The sequence below is a fragment of the Puma concolor genome, chromosome B1 (genome assembly GCF_028749965.1).
Source record: "Puma concolor isolate L17-30 chromosome B1, mPumCon1.1.hap2, whole genome shotgun sequence".
Taxonomy (NCBI): Eukaryota; Metazoa; Chordata; class Mammalia; order Carnivora; family Felidae; genus Puma; species Puma concolor.
The window spans coordinates 133836696-133859236 of NC_141670.1; the positions used below are offsets into that span (position 1 = coordinate 133836696).

A 22541-nucleotide genomic window follows, 5' to 3' on the forward strand; every position below is an offset into this window, starting at 1 on the left:
TATGGATATATATATATGGATATCCATATATATATATCCATATATATGAATATATATATTTATATATAATATATAAATATATATATAAATATATATATACATATACACACACACACATATATACACACACACATATATACACATACACAGTATGGTACTGTAAATGTATTTTCTCTCTCAACATTTTCTTTTTATTTTTAATTTTTTTAATGTTCATTTTTGAGAGAGAGAGACAGAGAGAAAGAGAGAGAGAGAGATACAAAGTGCAAGCAGGGGAGGGGCAGAGAGAGGGAGACACAGAATCCAAAGCAGACTCCAGGCTCTGAGCTGTCTGCACAGAGCCCAACACAGGGCTTGAATGCACAAACCCTGAGATCATGACCTGAGCTGAAGTCGGCTGCTTAACTGAGCCACCTAGGCACCCCTCTCTCATCATTTTCTTTTCTCTAGATTATTCTAAGAACACAGTATATAATACATATAACATACAAAACGTGTTAATTGACTATTTGTATTATCAGCAAGGCTTCCAGTCAACAGTAGGCTATTAGTATCTAAGTTTTGGGGAAGGCAAAAGTTATACATGGATTTTTGACAGCATAGGGGTTAGCACCCCTAACCACTGTATTGTTCAAGAGTCAACTATATTTCCAACTGATTTCATAAAAACGTCCTCAAAAGCAAATCAGGCCACTCTGCTGTAGGAGTGCAAGCAGTACTTCTAGGGGTGACCTTTCTTTCTTGGAGCTTCATACCTACAAACATGCAGATCATTACAGGCCAACAAGCAAATGTCTGACAGCTAATGTTCAGTAAGCCTGTCTAGAAATAAATTCCACATAACAGTCACATGACGGAAAAATCAAAGGGACATAATTTTTTTAATAAAGTTTGGGCTTGACTTTTTTTTTTTCACGGAGCAGCAATTAACTTTTTTTTTAATTAAGGTAAAATTGACATACATTATATTAAGTACAACATAAGAATTCGATATTTATATATACTGCAAAATGATCACAATAAGTCTAGTTAACATCCATCACCACACCTAACTACAAAATTTCTTCTCGTAATCAGAGCTTTTAAGATTTACTCTCCTAGCAATTTTCAAATATACAATCCAGTACTGTTCATGACAGTCCCCACATCCTTAGGACTTACTTATTTTATAAGTGGAAGTTTACACCTTTCGACCACCTTCTTCCATTTCACCCACCCTTCCCCACCCCACCCCCTGTCTCTGGCAACCACCAATCTGTTCTCTGTACTTATAAGCTTGAGTTTCCTTTCCTTTTTTTTTTTTTTTTTTTTTTGGCTCCACATATATGTAAAACAATTTGGCACTTGCCTTTCTCTGACTTATTTGGCTTGATTTTATTTCTACAAAAAGGGATTCTATAGTCCTTAATTAGTAACTCTGTTTCTTTCATGATATAATCGTTCATTTATTCAAGAAATAATTACTGGGGCACCTGGGTGGCTCAGTTGGTTAAGCGTCCAACTCTTGGTTTAGGCTCAGGTCATGATCTCTCAGTTCTGTGAGTTCAAGCCCTGCATCAGGCTCCACGCTAATGCTGTGGAGCCTGCTTGGGATTCTCTCTCTCTCCCTTTCTCTCTGCCTCTCTCTCTCAAAATACAAAATAAATAAAAAATGATAATAATAATTACTGAAGGCTGCACTTAAATATGCCAGATACTATTCTAGGTGTTGGAGATACAAAACAGTCCTGATCCTCATGGAGCTGAAAGAAATATGAGAAAGACAAAGACAAGACAAAGAGAGAATGCAGTATATGAGACAGGCCTAAATTATGAAGAAAAACAAAGTGGGGAAGGAAAATAGCAGGGTTGGGGGCGGGGCGGGGGGGGGGGGGTGGAATTCACAGGGTAGTAAAGTTAAAAGGGTGGGTTCCAGGATGGCTTCAAGGTTTGTGACCTGACGGCTGGTACTGCCATTTACAAAATAAGAGAAAAAGGGGTGGAGAACAGGTTTAAAAGAAATATCAGGTTTGGCTTGGTATATGTTAAACTTAAGATGCCAATTACACATCCAAGTAGAGATTTTAAATGGATACCAAGCCTGGGATTCGGTGAAGTTAAGGCTGGAAATAATTTGTGAGTCAACAGCATAAAAGATGGTACTTAAAGCTTTATCTTCTGACTGTCCGTTATATTTATTCAACCTCTTCCCTAGAGGATGAGCAAGCTGTTTCCATTACTTTGCCACTGAAAACGCTGCTGCAGTAAGCATCCTTAGAAATATTTCCTTCTGCTATATATTAACATTTTTATTTGTGTAAGGAAGCTTAAAAATAGAACCGCTTATTCAAAAGGTATAACCATTTTAAATTTTACTAAATACAGCCAGGTGATTTACAGAAAGGATTGTAGCTGCTCATACTTCCTCAATCAGCGCATGACTGCCCATTTTTCAGTACCAGTGAGCAGCGAATATTATTACTCTCCGAAATTTTTTGCCAATCAGACAAAAAAAATGGTATCTCATTTTAATTTTCATTTCCTTTCACATATTGGCTATTTGTAAGTACTCTTCTGTAAAATGTCCATTTCATTACAGGGTTGCTTATCTTTTTCTAATCAACTTGAAGATGCCCTGGTATATTTGAGATATGAAGCCTTTATCTGGTAATTCATGGCACTATTTCTCTCAACCTAGACTCATCTTTAGGTTTTGTTCATGAATGCCTTGTATCACAGAAAAAATTTAATTTAATGCAAACCTGCCAATCATTATCCTTTATGGCTCCTGGACCGCCTGTATCAAGCTTCTAAACACATTCCCCTAATTTTTTTCCTATTGTTTTTGCAGTTTTACTTTTCACATTTATGTCCTTCATACATCTGGAAGTTACTTTTGAATATGGAGTGAGCTATGGGGTCTAGGTCTATTTGCAGGTAAACAGCCAACTCTAACAATTCCATTTATCAAGTGAACCATCCTTTCCCACTGAAATGCCTTGGTAGCATATGCCTGACTCACCTGGGCAGCCATGCAATCCTCACCAGAAATAAATTCTGTATTAAAGCATAAAGAAAGTCAAAGTGCCCTAGTCCTTAATATAAATATACAAATTAAACAAACAGTGATGTACAAAATTCAGAGTCAAGAATGCAGTAAAGGAAGAGGAACAAAAGAAGTGAAAAAAGACCAATGGCTTCTTCTTGATTTGCAGCTCTGGCCTGATCATGATGACACTCAGTCCAAGCAAGGGACAGAGAGGAGGTACGGTGGAACAGAAAAGAATTCATTTAAGTCTTTGGCTCCCTCCAGCCCTTCCTGTCACAGAGCTTTCCCTGGTTGGTTTCATCCACATGCACTAAAGCCTGAAGCTCCCCCGCTGGACATTAGAGGGTCAGTCCTCAGGTCTCGAGACAGCTGTGTGTGGCTGGAACACTGCCAGAGTTAATGGTTCATTAAAACTGTGGACAAACTTGAAAACAGTGTTTTTCTGACCCAAATATCTAAATCAAGGCAGTTAAATGGTAATTCATACAGTGATTTAATAAAGGGATGGGCAGGGGCGCCTGGGTGGCTCAGTCAGTTAAGCGTCCGACTTCAGCTCAGGTCATGATCTCATGGCTTGTGAGTTCGAGCCCCACATCGGGCTCTGTGCCGACAGCTAAGAGCCTGAAGCCTCTTCAGATTCTGTGTCTTTCTCTCTCTCTCTGCCCCTCCCCCACTCACACTCTGTCTCTATCTCTCAAAAATAGATAAACATTAAAAAAAATTAAAAAAAACTAAAGGGATGGGCAGTGAGGAGATGGAATAAGAGTTTGATTTTTTTCTTGAGCTCATAAAATGATAAGAGAAAGAAATTCTATGGGTCCAATGGCCTTGCCCAATCCTGGGTGAAGTGTACTGGAACCCTCCCTTCATTCAACCTATGTCTGCTGGTGTGTGTGTGTGTGTGTGTGTGTGTGTGTGTGTGTGTGTTTGAGTGAGAGACACAGAGACAGACAGAAAAACAGGGGCAGGGGAAGAGAGACCTATCCCTTCACTGATCTCTGGGACTTGGCTCACCCCTTCCTAGTCACACTGGGTCAGTCTAGAAATATAAAAAGTCGCTATTTAGAAAACCTAAAGATGAGTCATCCTCCCTATAAGACTAGCCAAGGAAGCTTTATATTAAAGCTAGAGTATTAAAGAAGAAAGGAGACAGGCATCTAGTCAATCTGAATTATACCCAGTGACCAACAGGAGAGCATGAAATCGCCAGAATGCCTATATACTGTTTACCACTAACATCTCCACAGTGCAAATACTAAACACATTCACCAAAGCTTTTGTGCTTCAGAAACTACCCTCAGTGAAGAATGAAAAACAGTAAGATGGGTAAAGCATAGGGTAATACTCATAAAAACATCACAGAAAAACTTCCAATTTCTCATTCATGACTAGCTGGTTTGGGGTATCTCTATCATGTGCTAGTTCACAGTAAATAAAAACACTCCATAATTACCTCTGCCTTCTTCCCTCCATATGAAGAAAAAAAGAACACTTAACTTGTGCCTCCTGGTGAGCTCAGCATGACTGCTATCTCCACTTTTCCTGTCTTTCCTTTCTCTTCTCCTGGTTGCCAGTATTCTTACTTCTAGTTGGGCTTGGAGAAGACCCAGGATGGCCCACCAGCGGCCTTCACCTCCTTAAAGGAAACGAGGCGACTTGCACCTTAAAGGCATAATGGGCCCCCACTCTCCACCTCCCCGCCCCATTCCTGCGCCCCACAGACTCTGAGTACATGCAGAATGTAGAACCTGCTGTCTCACTCAGCACAATCTATTTAACCATGATCAGCACTATTCATACAGCACTAGGCCAATTCCAAACCAATAAATGATCCTTTTCACTTGATAAAGTACACCGACCACAAATCTATGCAAAGTGGGAAACAGGTTCTTTAAATTTTTAAGGACTCTCTGCAAGCTCTCATTAATATTACTTTGAAAAGAGGTGGGGGGGGGAGGGCAAAGAGCTCTAAATTGGTGTAGCCAGTATGGAAAATGGTATGGAGGCATTTCAAAAAATTAAAAACAGCAATTCCATACAATCTAGTAATTTCACTACTGGGTAGTGAAAGAAAACAAAAACACTAATTACAAAAGATATGCACCCCTATGTCTACTGCAGCATTATTTACAATAGCCACGATATGGAAGCAACCTAAGTGTCCATCGATAGATGAATGGATAAAGAAGATGTGGTATATGGGGCACCTGGGTGTCTCAGTTAGTTAAACATCCGACTTTGGCTCAGGTCATGATCTCGCAGTTTGTGGGTTTGAGTCCTACATCGGGCTCTGTGCTGACAGCTCAGAGCCTGGGGTCTGCTTTGGATTCTGTGTCTCCCTCTCTCTCTCTCTCTGCCCCTCCCCCGCTCATCTCTCTCTCTCTCTCTCTCTCTCTCTCTCTCTCTCTGTCTCTCTCAAAAATAAATATTAAAAAAATTGTTTAAAAAAAAGAAAATTGGTATATGCATACAGTGAAATATGATTCAGCCATAAGAAAAGAATAAGATCCTGTCATTTGTGATAACATGGATGGATTTAGAGCATACTATACTAAGTGAAATAAGTCAGAAAAAGACAAATACCATATATTTCACTTATATGTAGAATCAGAAACACAAATGAATAAACAAGTAAAAAAGCAGAAACTGACCCATGAATACAGGTGGTTGCCAGAGAGAAAGGGGTTGGGGGGATGGGCAGAATGGGTGAAGGGGAGTAGGAGCTACAGGTTTCCAGTCTCAGAATGTATAAGTCATGGGGATGAAAAGCACAGCACAGGAAATATAGTCAATGTTATTGTAGTTGCATTAAGGAAAAAAAGAAAAGGTACAGCCTTATAACTCTCCTCCTAGCAGTATGAACAACTCCCCAAATAGCTGACAGGCTGAGATGCTATTGTGACTAGACCTCATGGAAAGTTCTCACTCTCAAATTTTAATGAGGTAAATCATATTCCTTTGGAAGTCTGAGCCCACTGCAAATGTTTTCATTTCAATACCTGATAGAGTATCAAAGGAGAAAAATATCACAAGAAAGAAAATTAAACTTTCAACATAATAGGCTAATTTTGGCATCCAAAAAAACAGCATAGTGGCAAAGCAAACCTTGCTGGTAAAGCACCTAGGAATAAATGCAGACTCCAAATCAGACCCAAGAAATCTTACAACCATATCAGTGAGCTAGAGAACTGGCAAGAAGCATAAATCTCCACATCACTACAAAATTCCACTCCCATCCATCCACCACTGCCTTATACATAAACTCACCCACATGGGTGGCTCAATCGGTTGAGTGTCCAACTTCAGCTCAGGTCATGACCTCATGGTTCACAAGTTCAAGCCCTACATCAGGCTCACTGCTGTCAGCGCAGAGCCGGCTCTGGATCCTCTGTACCCCTCTCTCTGCCCTGCCCCGCTCGTGCTCTCTCTCTCAAAAATAAACATTAAAAATAATTGTTTTAAAGCCTCCCGTTACTGGAAGGTATTTGTATCAATTGTATTAACAAATGGATATTCTTAGTCACCTAGAAATTTACTTACTGCCAGGAAAAGGTATGGTGGTAAGGGCTGGAAGACACTGGAAACGGTGTATTTTAGTGTCTGCCTCATTTCATGACTTTATATTAGTTTGACAGTTAAATGCAGGAGGACTGCTAATAAATGAACACCTGATTCATGGCCCAGGTGATACTATTTGCTAAAGGCAATGCTCTCAAGACATTCAAGATTTTTGCTGTCTGATTAAAAATGGGTAAAAGTGATAAAGTTTACTGAGCTGAAGTTGCCAAGTCTACTAAAGCTCCCTTTAGAGAAGTTCTGCTGTGTGATACTAAGCCCATTGTTTGTTCTGTGAAGCCTCATAAATGGAAGAGTTATCACTCAAGTCACTCTTTTATCCTCCATCCTTAAAATTCTGTGATTTTCTTTAAAGACCACTGTGATCTTTGTTGACCTAACCCCAGAAATCTCCCAGAACCCATACAGTACATGGCAAAGCAACAAAACAGTAAAGCCTAAGAGACATTTTATTCACCATATTTCCTACACTATGTGCCTACTACACTGTGCTTAGCAATGAAATACAAAGATGAATAAGATACTAATTCCTGGGGCGCCTGGGTGGCTCAGTTGGTTAAGCATCCAACTTCGGCTCAGGTCATGATCTCATGGTTTGTGAATTCAAGCTCCGCATCAGGCTCTCTGCTGTCAGTGAAAAACACACTTTAGATCTTCTGCCCCTTCTCTCTCTGCCCCTCCCGAGCTCATGCTTGCTCTCTCTCTCTCGCTCTCTCAAAAATAAACAAACATGAAAAAATACATTTTAAAAAAATACACAATTCCATATCATATACTATAAACATCATAAAGTCATTGCCTCATAAGGGCAGCCATCAGTTGTTACAAAAGCTGATGTTAAGGTATTGCTATTGATTCCATAAAGGGAACTATAGATTATAATATGGAACAAAAATAAAACTCCATGACTCCACTTTAAGGTGTCAAAGATCCCACCAGTATGCACACAATATGAAACCAACCTCATGGAAGACACTGTGTGTTGCTCACCTATCAGCCATCACCCACTTCTTCCTTGCACCAGAACTCTTAGGGCTGCTGGGCCCCTCCCCAGTCCTAGGAGATGACCCTTGACTGTGCCAGACAGATATTTCCTACTTCACTTACTCAGGCACCGTAGACTGGTCTATGGTAACCCAGGCCTGGCCAGTGAGGCAAAAGAGGATATACGAGGGGGCTCCTCGGCAAGGTTTTCTCCATTTTAAAAAATGACACACAAGAAAACTCCCCTTCCTGTCTGCCTTTGAATACAGCTGTGTGAGAATGTGATGCCTGGAACTGTGGCGGTTACCTTGTGACTAGGAAGGGACACGCCCAGGGAAGAAAGACAACAAGATGATGAAGGCAGAACAGAAAGATGGGAAGCACCTACGTCCTTGATAATGTCGTTATGCCACTGATTTAACCAATCCTAGACCTCTATAAAGAGATACACAGTTTTACTCACTGTTCCTGCTGTATTTTAGTATTCTGTTACTTACAGTTGAGAGCATCCTAATATAGGCCCATTTAGGAGGGGGAAAACGAAAGCAGGGATTAGACAGGTTCAGACTCCAAAGTGATTTCTTCTTAGGTGATTGCAGAATGCAGAAAGGAAAACCACTTAACCTTCCTTCAGGTCATTTAGATCCCTGCCCAAAGATGCACGCCCATCAAAGCTAAAAGGAAAACTAAAGTAATCACACACAGAATTCAGCTGGGCTTGGCATAAATTGATTGTACTCTATTTTCTGCACCTGTGGCAAGATCAAATCACCCCACTAACTGTCGCCAAACCACTTCAAGTCCTCCAGAAGCATCACAAAGAAGCCTTTGGTGTACTATAATGTCCACAGATGCCTATTTTGCTTCACTTCTCTTTGCAATTTTGGACCAGAATGCTGGAGGCAATGTTAACCATGGCATAAAGATTACATATATACATGAATGTCCATATGTGGATAACCCATTTTTACAGAGTGCCCAATATATGCAAAATGTTTTTCTTGGGACCAATAAGGTGAAAGACCCCAAAAAACTAAAGATCAAGAAACAGACCATCCTTTAGAACTCACATAACATGTGAAGTCTCTCTTAATGACCCTAGCTTATATCATCTCCCTCCCCTGTATGCAAAGACCATTCATCAGATCCTATAGTGTTAAGGGAACCTATAAAAATGATCAAAAAATATATATATATAATATATAATGAGTTTATTATATATATAATATATACATATATAATGAATTTATTAATTTAATATGCTGGAATAGTAGGATCAAAAAAAATGTAATGGAAGATGTTAACACATACTACTACAATACTACTGTTACTACTGGTAGCACTAACTGAGTGCTTACTTTGGGCCAGACATTATTCCAAAAACCCAAGATACAACTTATTGTATCCTCACAAAAATCCTAATTTGTAGATATTATTATCCCAGTTTCACAACTAACAAAACTGAGACACAGAGAGGTTAAGCAACCTTCCCAGAATCACACAATCAGTGAGTGGCAGAGCCAGGATAACAATACAGGAAGTCTAGCTCCTGAATCCATGCTCTTATTCACTATGCTGCCTCCATAATTAGCTAACACTCCAAATGAAAATCACTCAGAATAACAATTTCAACTGTTATGAGTCATTTAATAATTATAATAGAAATTACAATACATGTCTTAAAATGAGTCAAAACCTGATTCAAAGTCTGCAAGGATATGAGACAGTCTATCTGTTGGAGAGTTACCAAAGATTTCAACATTACATGCTATGAAAGTGCATTTACTCAGATTCTGGTAGCTCCTGAAGAACTGTAAAATACCAGCTGAAGAGACATATACCATCCAGACTGATAAATTTCTTAAAAACATTTTATCATTCCTAGATCTATGAAGATCGCAGATCACCAAGGTATACAAGAGATGATCAAAACTGCCAAATGACAAAATTGTTACTGCAACACAAAAATTCGGAACTAAAGGGTGGACTTAACCCACTGAAAACATGGGAAATCCCTGGAGAATGACACCATTACCAAAGCTGCCCCTTCTCTGAAATGCTAGCTTTCACTTCTCCCACAAGCTCACAATCCTAAGATAAACATGAACTTGATATGTGTGTGGTTGTAAAAGATGCCATTTGTTAGAAATCTGAATTTAGTACTGTCGGTAACCTGACTTAGACCTAACTCTTCACTACAACTCTTATTTTGACACATTTAGAACCCTGATCACTTGCTCAGCACATGGTGAGCTGTATTATGTAATCCTTACAGAAACACATCTTACATTCCCTCCTAGCCTATAAACTCCCAAAGGATAGGATTTGCACTAAATGCATCGTGTTCCAACAATAACTACAACAAATGAGGAATCTAGTAGTCCAGTCACTCTGTAAATATCTGCTCAATCAGTGACTGAATAAGAAATAAATAATTTGAGGAAATAAAGGAACAAAGAACAAGAGGCAAATTGCAAGGCAATATATATCTGCCTGAGATATGAATGATCATGTGTCTTTTCCCCCAGATTACCTGGCACCCAGAAGAGTATAAAAGAACAAGCTGACAGTCATCTGATGATTTTAAAGATGAAAAGGGAATTATTTCTCCATATCTTTAATCAAAACACCTTGACAATATCTGGTTATTCAACCAGTAAATTAAATACAAGTTTCTCAGTGACCAAGTTTACATCCTTTTTATTTCTTTTGTTAAGGAATGAGTGGAAATTAAATGTTAACAAGAAAAACAGTTCTGAGAATAAAATTCTGTTGTGCCTTTCCAATCAGCCTGAGGTTAAAAAGATGTCCATCGACAAAATTCTAGGATTACTAAAACCAAACTGTCAGCACACAAGCAAAACTGAAACTCAACTCCCTTTCCTGCTCTCTTTTATATATACCTGGAATGATAATACTGACCTACTTTACAGAACTGTCATGAGAATTAGTCAGCTTAAAAATGTCAAGCACATAGAAAGCGATTATAGTATCTATAGTTAACCACTCCTACAATTAACAAATGAAGGGAGTCTCTTGTATCACGATGCAAACCACTGCGCTAATTACTTAAAAGTAACACTGCAAATTTTTACAAGTCACAAATAACACCTCACATTAAAGAATATGCTTATAAATAAGTACATATTTTCTAAAACTTGCAAGTATCTTTAAAGAAAGTAGTCTGAGTACAGACAGGAAAAAGTAATTTTTTATTAACCATACCAGGAAATAAAATTATTAAATAATATTGGCTCCTGAACTCCAAACCTCTTGAACTAGAAAGCTGTCCACTCAGCTAAAAAGAAGTCATCACATTCCATAGGGTTTGATTACTACCTTTGTCATCATCATCATCATCAGAAAGGGCTGTGCAGCCTCCTGGACCACCTGCCACTCCTAATGAGGAAAGGATGGGGCTCCAAACAGTCCAATGTTGAGATCGGAACATTTCCTATGGCACTTTCTGCCTTTTATATCAGAGTATGCCCACAGAAATATGCACTTCAATAATAGGAAGTTATTATAAGATGTCTTCCATATCCTTTCAGCTCAGCTAGTTTGCTTTTTGGCAAAAGCTGATTAACATGACAGAGTTACTGTGTCCTTCAGATGCCCTCGAGCAACTTGATAAGCTCGCTGAAAGTGTTACTTCTACCAGGGTTAGCAGCAACCACAGCTCTGGGAATTGCTGCTTTTGAAATATTCTGCTTTATAAACCTCATTTATCAAACAGCGGGAGAGCTGTTACATATGGTGATGGGCATGTTATGGAAATGCTTAGGTTGAATACAAAGTGTGAATGTGAATCGGATTAAATTACCTGCAAGAAAGGGAGAAACTAAGTGAGGAGGAAGGAAAAGGAACCAATCATAGATATGAATAAAACAGGGTTGCACAAAAATATTGAGTCTGCTTACAAATGGTTATCCTTGAGGTTTGCTATGAAAAGGTTTCCTGAGATGTCAATGCAGAATTTAAAATTTTAACATAGTCAAGTTAGATTAAATAATTGTACCTATCACAGTTCTTGCCTACTCAAATAGGAAGAAAGGTTAGAAGAGGTTTCTATAAATTCAGACATCCCTAATAACACAAGGATTAGCTTGGGCTAAAATCCCAATAGGAAAATTCAGAGTATACATGGGGAAAGGAGACTTGTGGATTACCTGAAGAATACAGTGCTGACAATGTGGCTGGGTAGAAATAAGAGAAGCACAGTAAACTAAGGTAAAATTCTTGAATTTTTTTTTTTCTATGGGCAACCAGTTTCTATTTTAGTTTAATAAAATATTTCAAGATGTGCTTAATGTTCAGGTACAGCTTAGTAGCTTTACTTACAAAAAACCATTAATTAAAAGAAACATAATTTAGGAGGAAAAACTCATGTTTTGCTTCCTCTTTAAAAAAAAAATTAAAAAGGAGGGGAGGCACACAAATCTTCCTATAATGTAGCTCTGTAACTCTAGGTTTCAGGAAATTATGAGATGAATTCATGGGCAAAAAAATGAGGAAATCAGTTAGTAATAACCCTACGATGCCCTTGTCACTGAAACTATCCCTGATTTTGGGGGAGAGGTAAGATTTACATCATCATGTAATAGGGAGAATGAAGGACAGAAAAGTCATATGGAAGAAGAATATGCAAAACAGTTACAATCCAACACCTAAAAAAAAATTTTTTTTAATGTTTACTTTTGAGAGAGAGAGAGAGAGAGAGCAAGCAGGGGAGGGGCAGAGAGAGAGGGAGACAGGGATCTGAAGCAGGCTCCAGGCTCCACACTGTCAGCATAGAGTCCAATGTGGGGCTCGAACCCACAAACCATGAGATCATGATCTGAGCCAACTGAGCCACCCAGGTGCTCCAATCCAACACTTAAAAAAAAAAAAAAATCTGGACACTGAGTTTAGATGAAGCTTTGATACTGTGCCCACAAAAAATGCTTCTGGGAATCATAGGGCTCTTTGCCTTTGGCCAACACACAAATGAATGAGTCAGTGACATACCTAAGCTAGAACCCCAAGCTGCCCAACACACTGGGAAAATATGAGGCCTTTAATAACAAGGAGTTTCAGTATTTGATGAATCCTTGAACCGCCCTCTCCCCATCACACACAAACACACACAAAGTTGGTCACATAAGGGCAGAACTAAGAAGAAATGAGAGTACAAGAAAAGCACAGCAGCATCAGGAACCGCAAAAGCAATAGGAAACTATTAGATGTTCTCAAGGAGAAAAAAAAAACTCTTTAAAATCATTGTGTGTGTGCTTTATACCACTGCTATGTCACAGGTACAGGAGTCCTCCATAAAAATAAATGTGTGTACTTTTTAACCATGCCAGTTAGACAACATGTATAAATTGATCAATTAGCAGGACAGACTCAAGGAAACATGTTCTAACAGAAGAGTTTCATCACAGTGTATCCCCTACCCCATCTTCTTCCATCTTTCCTTCCCCTCGCTCTTTTTAGCCTTTCACACCGTTGGTCTGGGCAATGATACCGATTTAAAATCACAAACCCACCCACTGCCCCCAGAAGCATCCTGAGGAAGTGGTCTGCTATCAAATTCCCTTCCCAAACACCACAGGGGTTATTTGGGGATAACATTCCTGCAGGCCAGGGCCAGCACAGGCGCCCTGAAACAGGGTCTGTCTGTCACTAACTACCCCTACCTGCCCCATGCCTAGCAGCTCTCCAGGTCACAGTTCTCAATAAACACACAGAGAAAACAAGCTCATTCTCTTTTTCCCACTCATTAAAAATAAACCCAAATGGTCCCCAATTTAGAACCCACCTACCAAAGAAAAAAGTTAAAGAGAGGGAGGTGCCCACCCACATTATCTTTCCATTCAAAGAGGCACTATTCCACAGCTGCTATGGAGTTTATAATTAACAGACAAGCTTAGCCAACAACAGAAATTTCTGGAATCTATTGTAATTTACACTACAGCCTTGCTTATTACAAATTTAGATTACAAGCATGGGCTGGGTTCTGTGGTGGAATCCAAAAGCCTTCTTGAGGCACCTCTGGCTCAAGTCTCTTTCAATCACTCAGCCTTGCCTACAGGGAACAGTTGCAGGCCGAGGCGTTGGCCTGACTGGGTATGCAGGCAGAAGCTGTGACTGCTCCTGTTCACTCACTCGCAGAGCCCACAAACCTCCCACCACTAACTCTATAGAGCTGTGTCAGAAGGCTCCACTGGAACAATGCCACATTGCACTCAGATGTGTTCACCATGGTGCCTCCCACAGGTCTTTGCTATCCTTGTACTGTAAGCTCTTTGTTTCCTTTCTCAGGTGCGACCCCTGGTTGAATCCTTTCACCTCAGGTTCTAAGACAAAGGTGTCCAAGGAGGCTGCCACAGAAGGCAGAGTCACAGAGCAGACAGACAGGAGAGCCTGGGCAGGGCAGATTCACAGGTCATAGGTAGCTTTGCAGAGTCGTCTTTACAATTTGAATCTACTGCATCAAGAGCTACACTAGGACAGGAAGTCCCCTTTCATAGGAAAGGGAATTGAGGCTCAGACATACAATCAGAGATGAGTAACACCTTCACTAGGTTTGTCTGACTCCAAGGTTCACCCTGTGTTCTCTCTGCAGTACTGGAAAGATCTCCTCCTCATCTTCCTTCAAAGACTGGCCAGGGTGAGTACAAATCCTTTAAGGACTATTGGTATGAAGTAGGTCTTACATGTCTCTAAGTCCTGGTTGAGTGTACACATTCCCATGGGAAAGACCAAGCTGCTGGACTGTGACTTGCCATTAATCCCTCTCTAGGCATTAACTGTTAGATACTGGCTCTCATTGGGGGCAACGGAGCAAGAGTACGGGTTTTATGTAAGACTCAAGTGAGTTTTAACAGGAGAAAGTGAAAGACCTTGGTTTTTAATCTTTTCCAAAAAAAAAAAAAATTTTTTTTAGAAATCAAAAACCTTCCTACATATTATACTTTCATATTAATTGGTAAAACACATAATGGATAGGATTTACTAACTCAATTATGAATTGGTAGCACCATTACTAAAATTTTATTTTAATGAATAGAATCTACTTACATTTGAAAACCTGTAGTATCAGGTGCATTGCACATGCAAATACACATGGCCCATGCTGAAACTCTTTCTGTGAAATCCCAAGAGTCCAGGGCCCTCATGTTAGAAAACCCCTGACTAAAACATTAGGATTTGCTCCAGGGAGCAGGCCTGGTGGGACATCTGAGGGAGGGCTCCAATGAAGGAACCTGGAGCAAAGAACAGGGAAGGAGCCCACATATCATACTTCACATACTTCGTAATTTTCCTTCCTTAAGACCAGCCTGATAGCCCTTTATCCAATGATCAACATTATTAATTTATAAATTAATACTGACATTCGGACAGGTGAACTACGGAACACAGCCACTTGCTATCGGAGACAATAAAGATGAGAAAGAAGGGAGACAGTGTGTCACAGAAAAAATTTAGCTCATCCTAATGCCAAACTGACCTTCCTAGATGAACACGAACACCTTCCTAGATAAAATCATCTAGAAAAAACAGCAAGGCTCTTCTTTAATGAAACTTCGGTAGGTAGCCTCACTTGATTTGGATTGAATAAAAAAAGATAGTAACAAACAAAATGACATATGCCCATGTTAGTGCAAAAACACACAACATGGTCACAATTGAAGACCCTATCTTACCATTTCTCACCACAAGGAGACTCATTTAAACATCATCACTTCTACTCCAAAATCCAACATTGAGAAGGTACCTCATAGATTCATACTACATGTATACTGAAGGTCAACCTTACACAAAAAAGGTAGGAAGAAAAGTAATTCAAACCAATGGACTTTAAATATGCACAGCACCTTTTACCCTCTATCACCAGTCTTGCCATACTATTGAACATTCCCTGAACAGTGGACTGCACCTTGATACCCATGCTTTTTAAAAAAATAAATAAAAATGACTGGGTACACTCAGGTGTGTGCAATAAGCTTAATGTTCCTGCCACATTAATACACACACACTTGAAGTCTTACTCATGCTTCCTCCTTGACCCCCAAAGGCAGAAGGAATGAATCCCACTCCCCAATTCCCTCCAGCATACTCTTTGACTTACTTCAGACATCCTTCCACAGAGGATCCCTAGAGCCACATCATCACTACCTCCCACTTATCTACCTACTCACAACTAGCACAGCACTTAGCCCAAAATGCTAAACAAAAGCATGTGGCCAAAATAAACAATGAACATGCAATTAGGAAAAAAAAAATTAGGTGAAAATATTTCTGATATTGAGTGTATGATGATTACAAATCCACAAAACAATCAAAATGTCTTAGCATTCAATCACTGGGGAAAATCTATTTCTTTAACTCTAAATTAGTCAACCTCTCTCCCCTAGTCAGTGATATTATATACGTCATCTAATAAGAGGAAAAAGGAAAAGTCTGGCTTTTTGTTCAAAGACTTGAATTAAACACAAAAGTTCCAAACAGTAGACCCCTGCACCCAGTCAGAGCCTCTTCAAAGATAAACACTCAAAAATCTTCCACCAGCTCTCCCCCTTTCCTCAGCCTTTCCTCACCAATCATCAAGGCAGACTAGGTGTACTCACCGGGCTGATTTCCTTCCCTCTCGTGGCCCAGCTGCCCCTTGGTGTTCAAACCACACGTGTAAACTTCCCCATCCTCCAGCAAGAACACGGAGTGGTTTCCTCCACAGGCCACTTCCTTGACGCTTCTATCTGATATGAATCCACACACCTGTGGCTCAGCCACAATCCCTTGCAGGTTGGTGCTGATCCCAGGTTGGCCCAGAGACCAATATCCCCAACATAACATTGTTCTTATCCTTCAGGGAGTCATGTAGCCGAGAAAAGAGTTCTGTAAAACAAGGTTAAAAAAAAAAAAAAGTCAGAGAAAATCACTTTTATTTATTTATTAAAGCTTATTTATTTTGGGAGACAGAGTGTGTGTACATATGCATGCACATGCAGTGGAGGGGTGGGGAGAATCCCAAGCAGGCTCCACAATGTCAGTGCAGAGCCCAAGGAAGGGCTTGACCCCAAGAACTGAGAGATCATGACCTGACCTTAAATCAAGAGTTGGACACTTCAACAACTAAGCCACTAGGAACCCCAAGGAAATCACTGAAGTAGTAAATATAATCAATGAAAAAAAAAAAAATAACACTCCCCTGGAGGGTGTACTCTCTCTCATTCAAAATAAATAAATAAACTCTAATAAATAAAAATAAACTGGGGCACCTACGTGCCTTAGTCGGTTAAGCGTCCGACTTTGGTTCAGGTCATGATCTCACAGTTCATGGGTTCGAGCCCCATGTTGGGCTCTGTGCTGACAGCTCAGAGCCTGGAGCCTGCTTCAGATTCTGTGTCTCCCTTTCTCTCTCTCTCTGCCCCTCCATATCTCTCTCTCTCAAAAATAAACAGACATTAAAAAAATTAAATAAATACTAACACTCCCCTTAATATTCTTCAGATACCTTGCATGTCAAAATGATAACATAGTATCACTGAAAATGTTCATAGTAATGATGCTATTTTTGTGTTTTATTAAGAGTTCAAAAAAATATTTCTAAACAAATTTTGTATTAATGAATAGTGAACACTGACACAATGTGATTTTTAGATCACTGATGAGGAACTCCGAGTACAGGAGAGGAGACTGGCTAAAACAATTTTGCAAACCATTATGGCAATAAGTATCTGGAAGTTACCCTCACAACTTCATCGTGTCCTTTCTCCTTGCACCTTTTGAATTTTCTTATTTCATTTTTTTTTTTTAAGTTTATTTATTTTGAGAGAAAGAAAGAGAAAGACAGAGAGAGACAGAGACAGAGAATATTCCAAGCAGGCTCCACACTGTCAGAGCAGAGCCTGATGCAGGGCTTGAACTCCTGAACCACGAGATCATGACCTGAGCCGAAACCAAGAGCCTGGCAATTAACCAAATGAGCCACCAAGGTGCCCCTGCCTATTTCATTAAAAAAATTTTTTGAAGTAATTAACCCCTTTAGGTAGTCTATTGTTAGCTTGGATAGTAATAATTCACCACTTGAAACAAAAATGAAAAATGGGGGGGGGAAGGTTATCTTCTCTGCCATTTCCTCTTACACATCCTTCTGGCTCAGAGTCAAGCTTCACTTTCTACCTGAAAGCCTCTGGGGACCCTTCCAGCCACAGTTAGCCTGCATCCCTCTGACACATCTACTATACTGCCTTGGAGACTTTCTCAGTATCTTATAACTTAACTCCTCAGCCAGAATTTAACTGCCTTAAACAAAGACCACACAGTATAGCATATCTCTTTGAGTTGGCAGCTTCTCAATCAACTTTTGGCTGATTACTGCTGCCTCCAGCCCAAAGTTTCACTACCTTTTAGAAATTTATGTTTCCCTTTCATACAAACAAAAACAAAATCTCATCCCTCTCTCCCAGTTCACACTCACCAGGATGGCTATAATCAAAAAGGGCAGTTAATAACAAATGTTGGTGAGGATGTATAGAAACTGGAGACCTCTACATTGCTGGTGGGAATGTAAAATGGTGCAGATACTTTGGAAAACATTCTGGTACTTCATCAAAAGACTGAACGTATAGCTATCATATGATCTGGCAATTTCACTCCTAGGTATCCAAGAGAATTGCAAATATGCATCCACACAAAAATTTGTATATGAATATTCATAGCAGCATTATTCATAATACCAAAAAGAAGAAATAAACCCAAACACCCATCAGTTGATGAATGGATAAATAAAATGTGGTATTTCCATACAATAGAATATTTTTTGACTACCTATGGTAATGTTACCTGACTTACTCTTTAAATTCTTAAGGCTTTCTGGAAAAGTATGGAAAACCGAAAATAAAATGTAAGACTGAAATTGCTTTCTTAACCAAATAGTTCTGTTTCTTCCCAAGATTCTTACTCCTTGTCTAGACTCTAGAACTAAAAGGATATTAAGCTTAAATGTTATTCTTTGAGTTAATTACATAGGAGGAGAGAGAAAATGCAAACTGGGGCAGGGGAGTAAGATATACATTTTAAAAGACCAGCAAGAGCACATAATCTTTTCATAATTTAATATTCTCAACTAACTTCTTCATTTTGAATGTTTCATGAACTTGTCCTTTCCCGCCACCTACCAATGATTACAGAAGCAACATACAACCGTCACTGTGCTAATAAGCATTTTATATTATTATCTCATTTCATCTTCACAACAACCTTGTGCCATAAGTACTATTTTTAGCTTCATTTTCAGATAAAGCAAGCTTCAGAGAGATTGAGAAGCACGCCCAAGGTCACACAGCTACAAGAAGTAGGAACCAGGCTATGAATCTAGGCCTGATGCCAGTGTCCACAGTCTCATCTACTAGGCTACAACTGCCACCCAAGCTGATTTATAGGTCACCTACAGGAGCAAGAACACAAAAATTACTTGCAGAATGACTAACGGTAGTCAGTATACAATAAAGGATGCCCAGTAAAGTTGAAAATAAAACTGCCCTCTGAGCGTGAAACTAGTCAGAATTAAGAGATAATGGCTGAGATTAGGCAGCTGTAGCATTAAGCCATCCCATTAACCAGCCAAGTACAAACAGTGTGTCTAAAAATATGACATCAAGAAGCTATGATTGTACGTCTGCAAAAAGATCCATAAACAACGCTCACAGCAGCTTTATTCATACTAAACAAAAATGGCAACAACCCACATGTCCATCAACAGGAGGATGGATAAACAGATTGCAGTATATTCATAAAAGAAACACTACTCGTCAGTAAAACAGGGGGAGGGGGCATAGCTAAAATGTACTTCAAGTAAAAGAAAGCTGCAACTCAAGAGTGGCACCAACTGCTTTTTTACCCATGTCCCGAAGCCCCTCTTTATCTAGTAACAAACTCTCCCCTCTCTGGCACAAGGGTAAGCATGACCCTGGCCAAGGCATTCAAAGAATACCCGCTCCCCAACCCCCCCTCCACCCCTGCCACAAGCCATACACATGAGCCACACCAAGCCAGTCAGAGAATCCCACCCCTAAGCCACAGGACATGACCCACAGCAAACCAATCAGAGAACACCTCCTAAGCCATTGTGATTGGCTCAGGAATAGGTTCACACTCCCAGGGGGGCCAGAGTCCTTCCCCAGTAAGCTCACCAGAGCTCTGAATGAAGGCTGCCTTTTGCCTCTGAAGGACAACTGAGGCTGCTGGAAGCTATGTGCCCTGCCACATGAGGACACCTATAAGCCATTATGACTCAGGGTGCCTGGGTGGCTCAGTTGGTTAAGCATCCAACTCTTGGTTTCAGCTCAGGTCATGATCTCATGGCTACGTGGAATAGAGCCCCTTATTGGACTCTGTGCTGCCAACACACAGAGCCTGCTCTCTCTCCATCTCTCTCTGCCCTTCCCGTTTGCTCTCTCTCTCAAAGTAAACAAACTTTAAAAAATTAAAATACATAAAGATAATTTTTTAAAAATCAAAATAGAGTTAAAAAAAAAAAAAGAGACATTATGATTCTACCAGCTATAAAGTTTCAAAGACAAAGGACAGAAAGGGTCCTAGTAACGGTACTTAGCCTTGGATCCCCTCTTGCCTGGTGCCAGCACTACTACCTTCACTCTCCCTAACGATAGCTGTACTTCATTGTTTGTGAACTCCATACTTGTGAATTTACTCACTAAAATTTATTTGTAACCCAAAAGCAATACTTGGGTCATTTCTCAGTCATTCCCAGACATATGCAAAGAGAGGAAAAATTTGAGTCACCCCTACATGCACTTTCCCAGCCAAAGTCAAACAAAATGATGTTCTCATTCTGTAAAAAAGTGGTCTTTCTGCAGTCTACATGTTTTTATATTTAAAAAAAAATTTTTAAGTGTTTATTTATTTTTGAAAGAGAGAGAGGGAGAGCATGAGTGGGGGAGGGGCAGAGAGAGAGGGAGACAGAATCTGAAGCTCTGAGCTGTCAGCACAGAGCCTGAGGTGGGGCTTGAACTCATGAACCACGAGATCATGACCTGAGCCGAAGTCAGACGCCTAACCGACTAACAGGTGCCACCCAGGTGCCCCCAGGTTTCTACATTTTTGTTGGTGATTTTGCTATGCCCCTGGGCCTGGTGCTAAAGTGCTATCTCTAGTGTTCCTAAGTACAACAAAGCTGTGCTGTGTCTCACAGAGAAAATACATGTGTTGGACAAGCTTCAGTCACACATGAGTTATAGTGCTACTGGCTGTGAGTTCAATGTTAATGAATCAATAATAGGATATATCTAAAAAAGGGAAGAAGAAATTCACTGATCTATACATGCAGCAACTCTGGAAAGTGCTCAAGTAACATCTGTACGGCATAAAGAAGCTACAGAAAAGACGTTCAAAATAGCTGAATCTGTGGATTCAGAGATGATTACAGTGTGTGGTGGACAGCACTGCTACAAAGCTGATAACCAAAGAAATATACTGTCACTTACTGAGGGTCAGAAAAATGTTAAAAATCCTCTTGACTAGTGTTAGAGCATAAAGAAATACTGCATACAATTAATCATTTGTAAGAAATGTATATTAAACTAGGTGTCTAAACAGAAATATACATAAACACACAAAAAAAAAGATTATACACTGATTGGTTGACCAGAGACTCTAAGCAAGAACCTAACTAACCCTGTATTTCTATAGAGGCAGTAGCTCAGTATTCACTAACACCATTTGCAGCAACTTCATAGAACTACCGTGAATAATGAAAATCAACGTTTAGACTGGAGTCTCCCTTTTTTATTTGTTTAATATTGTTGATATGGATTTCTATCATTTGATATTTAAAAAAACCTCCTGGGGGCGCCTGGGTGGCGCAGTCGGTTGGGCGTCCGACTTCAGCCAGGTCACGATCTCGCGGTCCGTGAGTTCGAGCCCCGCGTCAGGCTCTGGGCTGATGGCTCAGAGCCTGGAGCCTGTTTCCGATTCTGTGTCTCCCTCTCTCTGCCCCTCCCCCATTCATGCTCTGTCTCTCTCTGTCCCAAAAATAAATTAAAAAAAAAAAATAAAAATAAAAATAAATAAAAATAAAAAAATAAAAAAATAAAAAAACCTCCTGACTGATCATATTAATAATAACATTATTAAGAATAACAGCAGATAAGACTTAATTTGAGCTTACTCTATGTCTGGCACTTTTTCTATGTGCTTCACAGATATTAACTCATTTAAACCTCTGTAAGGTGGGTGCTATTATCATGTCTAATTTCCAGATGAAAAAAAGATGGAACCAAAACAAAAAAAAAAAAGAGAGAAGCATAAGGGAAAAGAAAAAGACAGTGAGACAGAGTGAAGTGACTTGACTAAATCACACAACTAGGTAACTGGAGAATTAGGGTTTCAGCCCAGAGTCTGCCATCTAATAAGGAACCTAGAAAACAGACAGCCATAGGGTCAGAACTTCCCAATGTCTCCAGCACTGTCCAGAGAGAAAGGGTACCACTACCAGTCAACCTATTTGAAATGCTAAGTAATCACTGCTGAATAGTGGAGGTAGGTAGATCAGACTCTGTTACATTAGTCATTAAATTCACTCAGCCACTTGCCTTGCTTAGATTCCATGATTAACAAGCAACCTTAAATAACTTGGTTTCCAAGGCAGCTTCTACTATGGGTACAGAACACTGTGACAGGCTGACCCAAAAGTCCCAGCCTTCTTGGAATTTCTACTTCTCATTATTAATTTGGCATCCTGAGTATATCAGCTTCTTATAAGTCTGTTTAGCATGAGTCAGTCCTTAAGAGTCAGCTGGACTCCAGGTGCTTTGGCCAACTACAAGCCTGAATAAGCAGCCGAATGTATGGCCTCATCCTGATTTAACTACCATTTATTTCAAAAGAGACAAATAGAACTATTGTTCAAAAAAGCTTCAAAAATCCTTCCCACCTGAGCTATAGT

At 39.7% G+C, this 22541-nt stretch overlaps 1 protein-coding gene across 2 annotated transcripts in view; it reads right to left on the reverse strand.

Moving 5' to 3' along the window:
* Positions 1 to 22541, reverse strand: part of HERC3 (HECT and RLD domain containing E3 ubiquitin protein ligase 3) — a 111334-nt gene that overhangs the window by 81596 nt on the left and 7197 nt on the right. For both annotated transcript variants that reach the window (XM_025921404.2, XM_086704599.1), the window contains exon 3: positions 16201 to 16468. In XM_025921404.2, the coding sequence (XP_025777189.1) occupies positions 16201 to 16426 (226 nt within the window). In that variant the 5' untranslated portion in view covers positions 16427 to 16468. The remainder of the gene's footprint in view (positions 1 to 16200; positions 16469 to 22541) is intronic.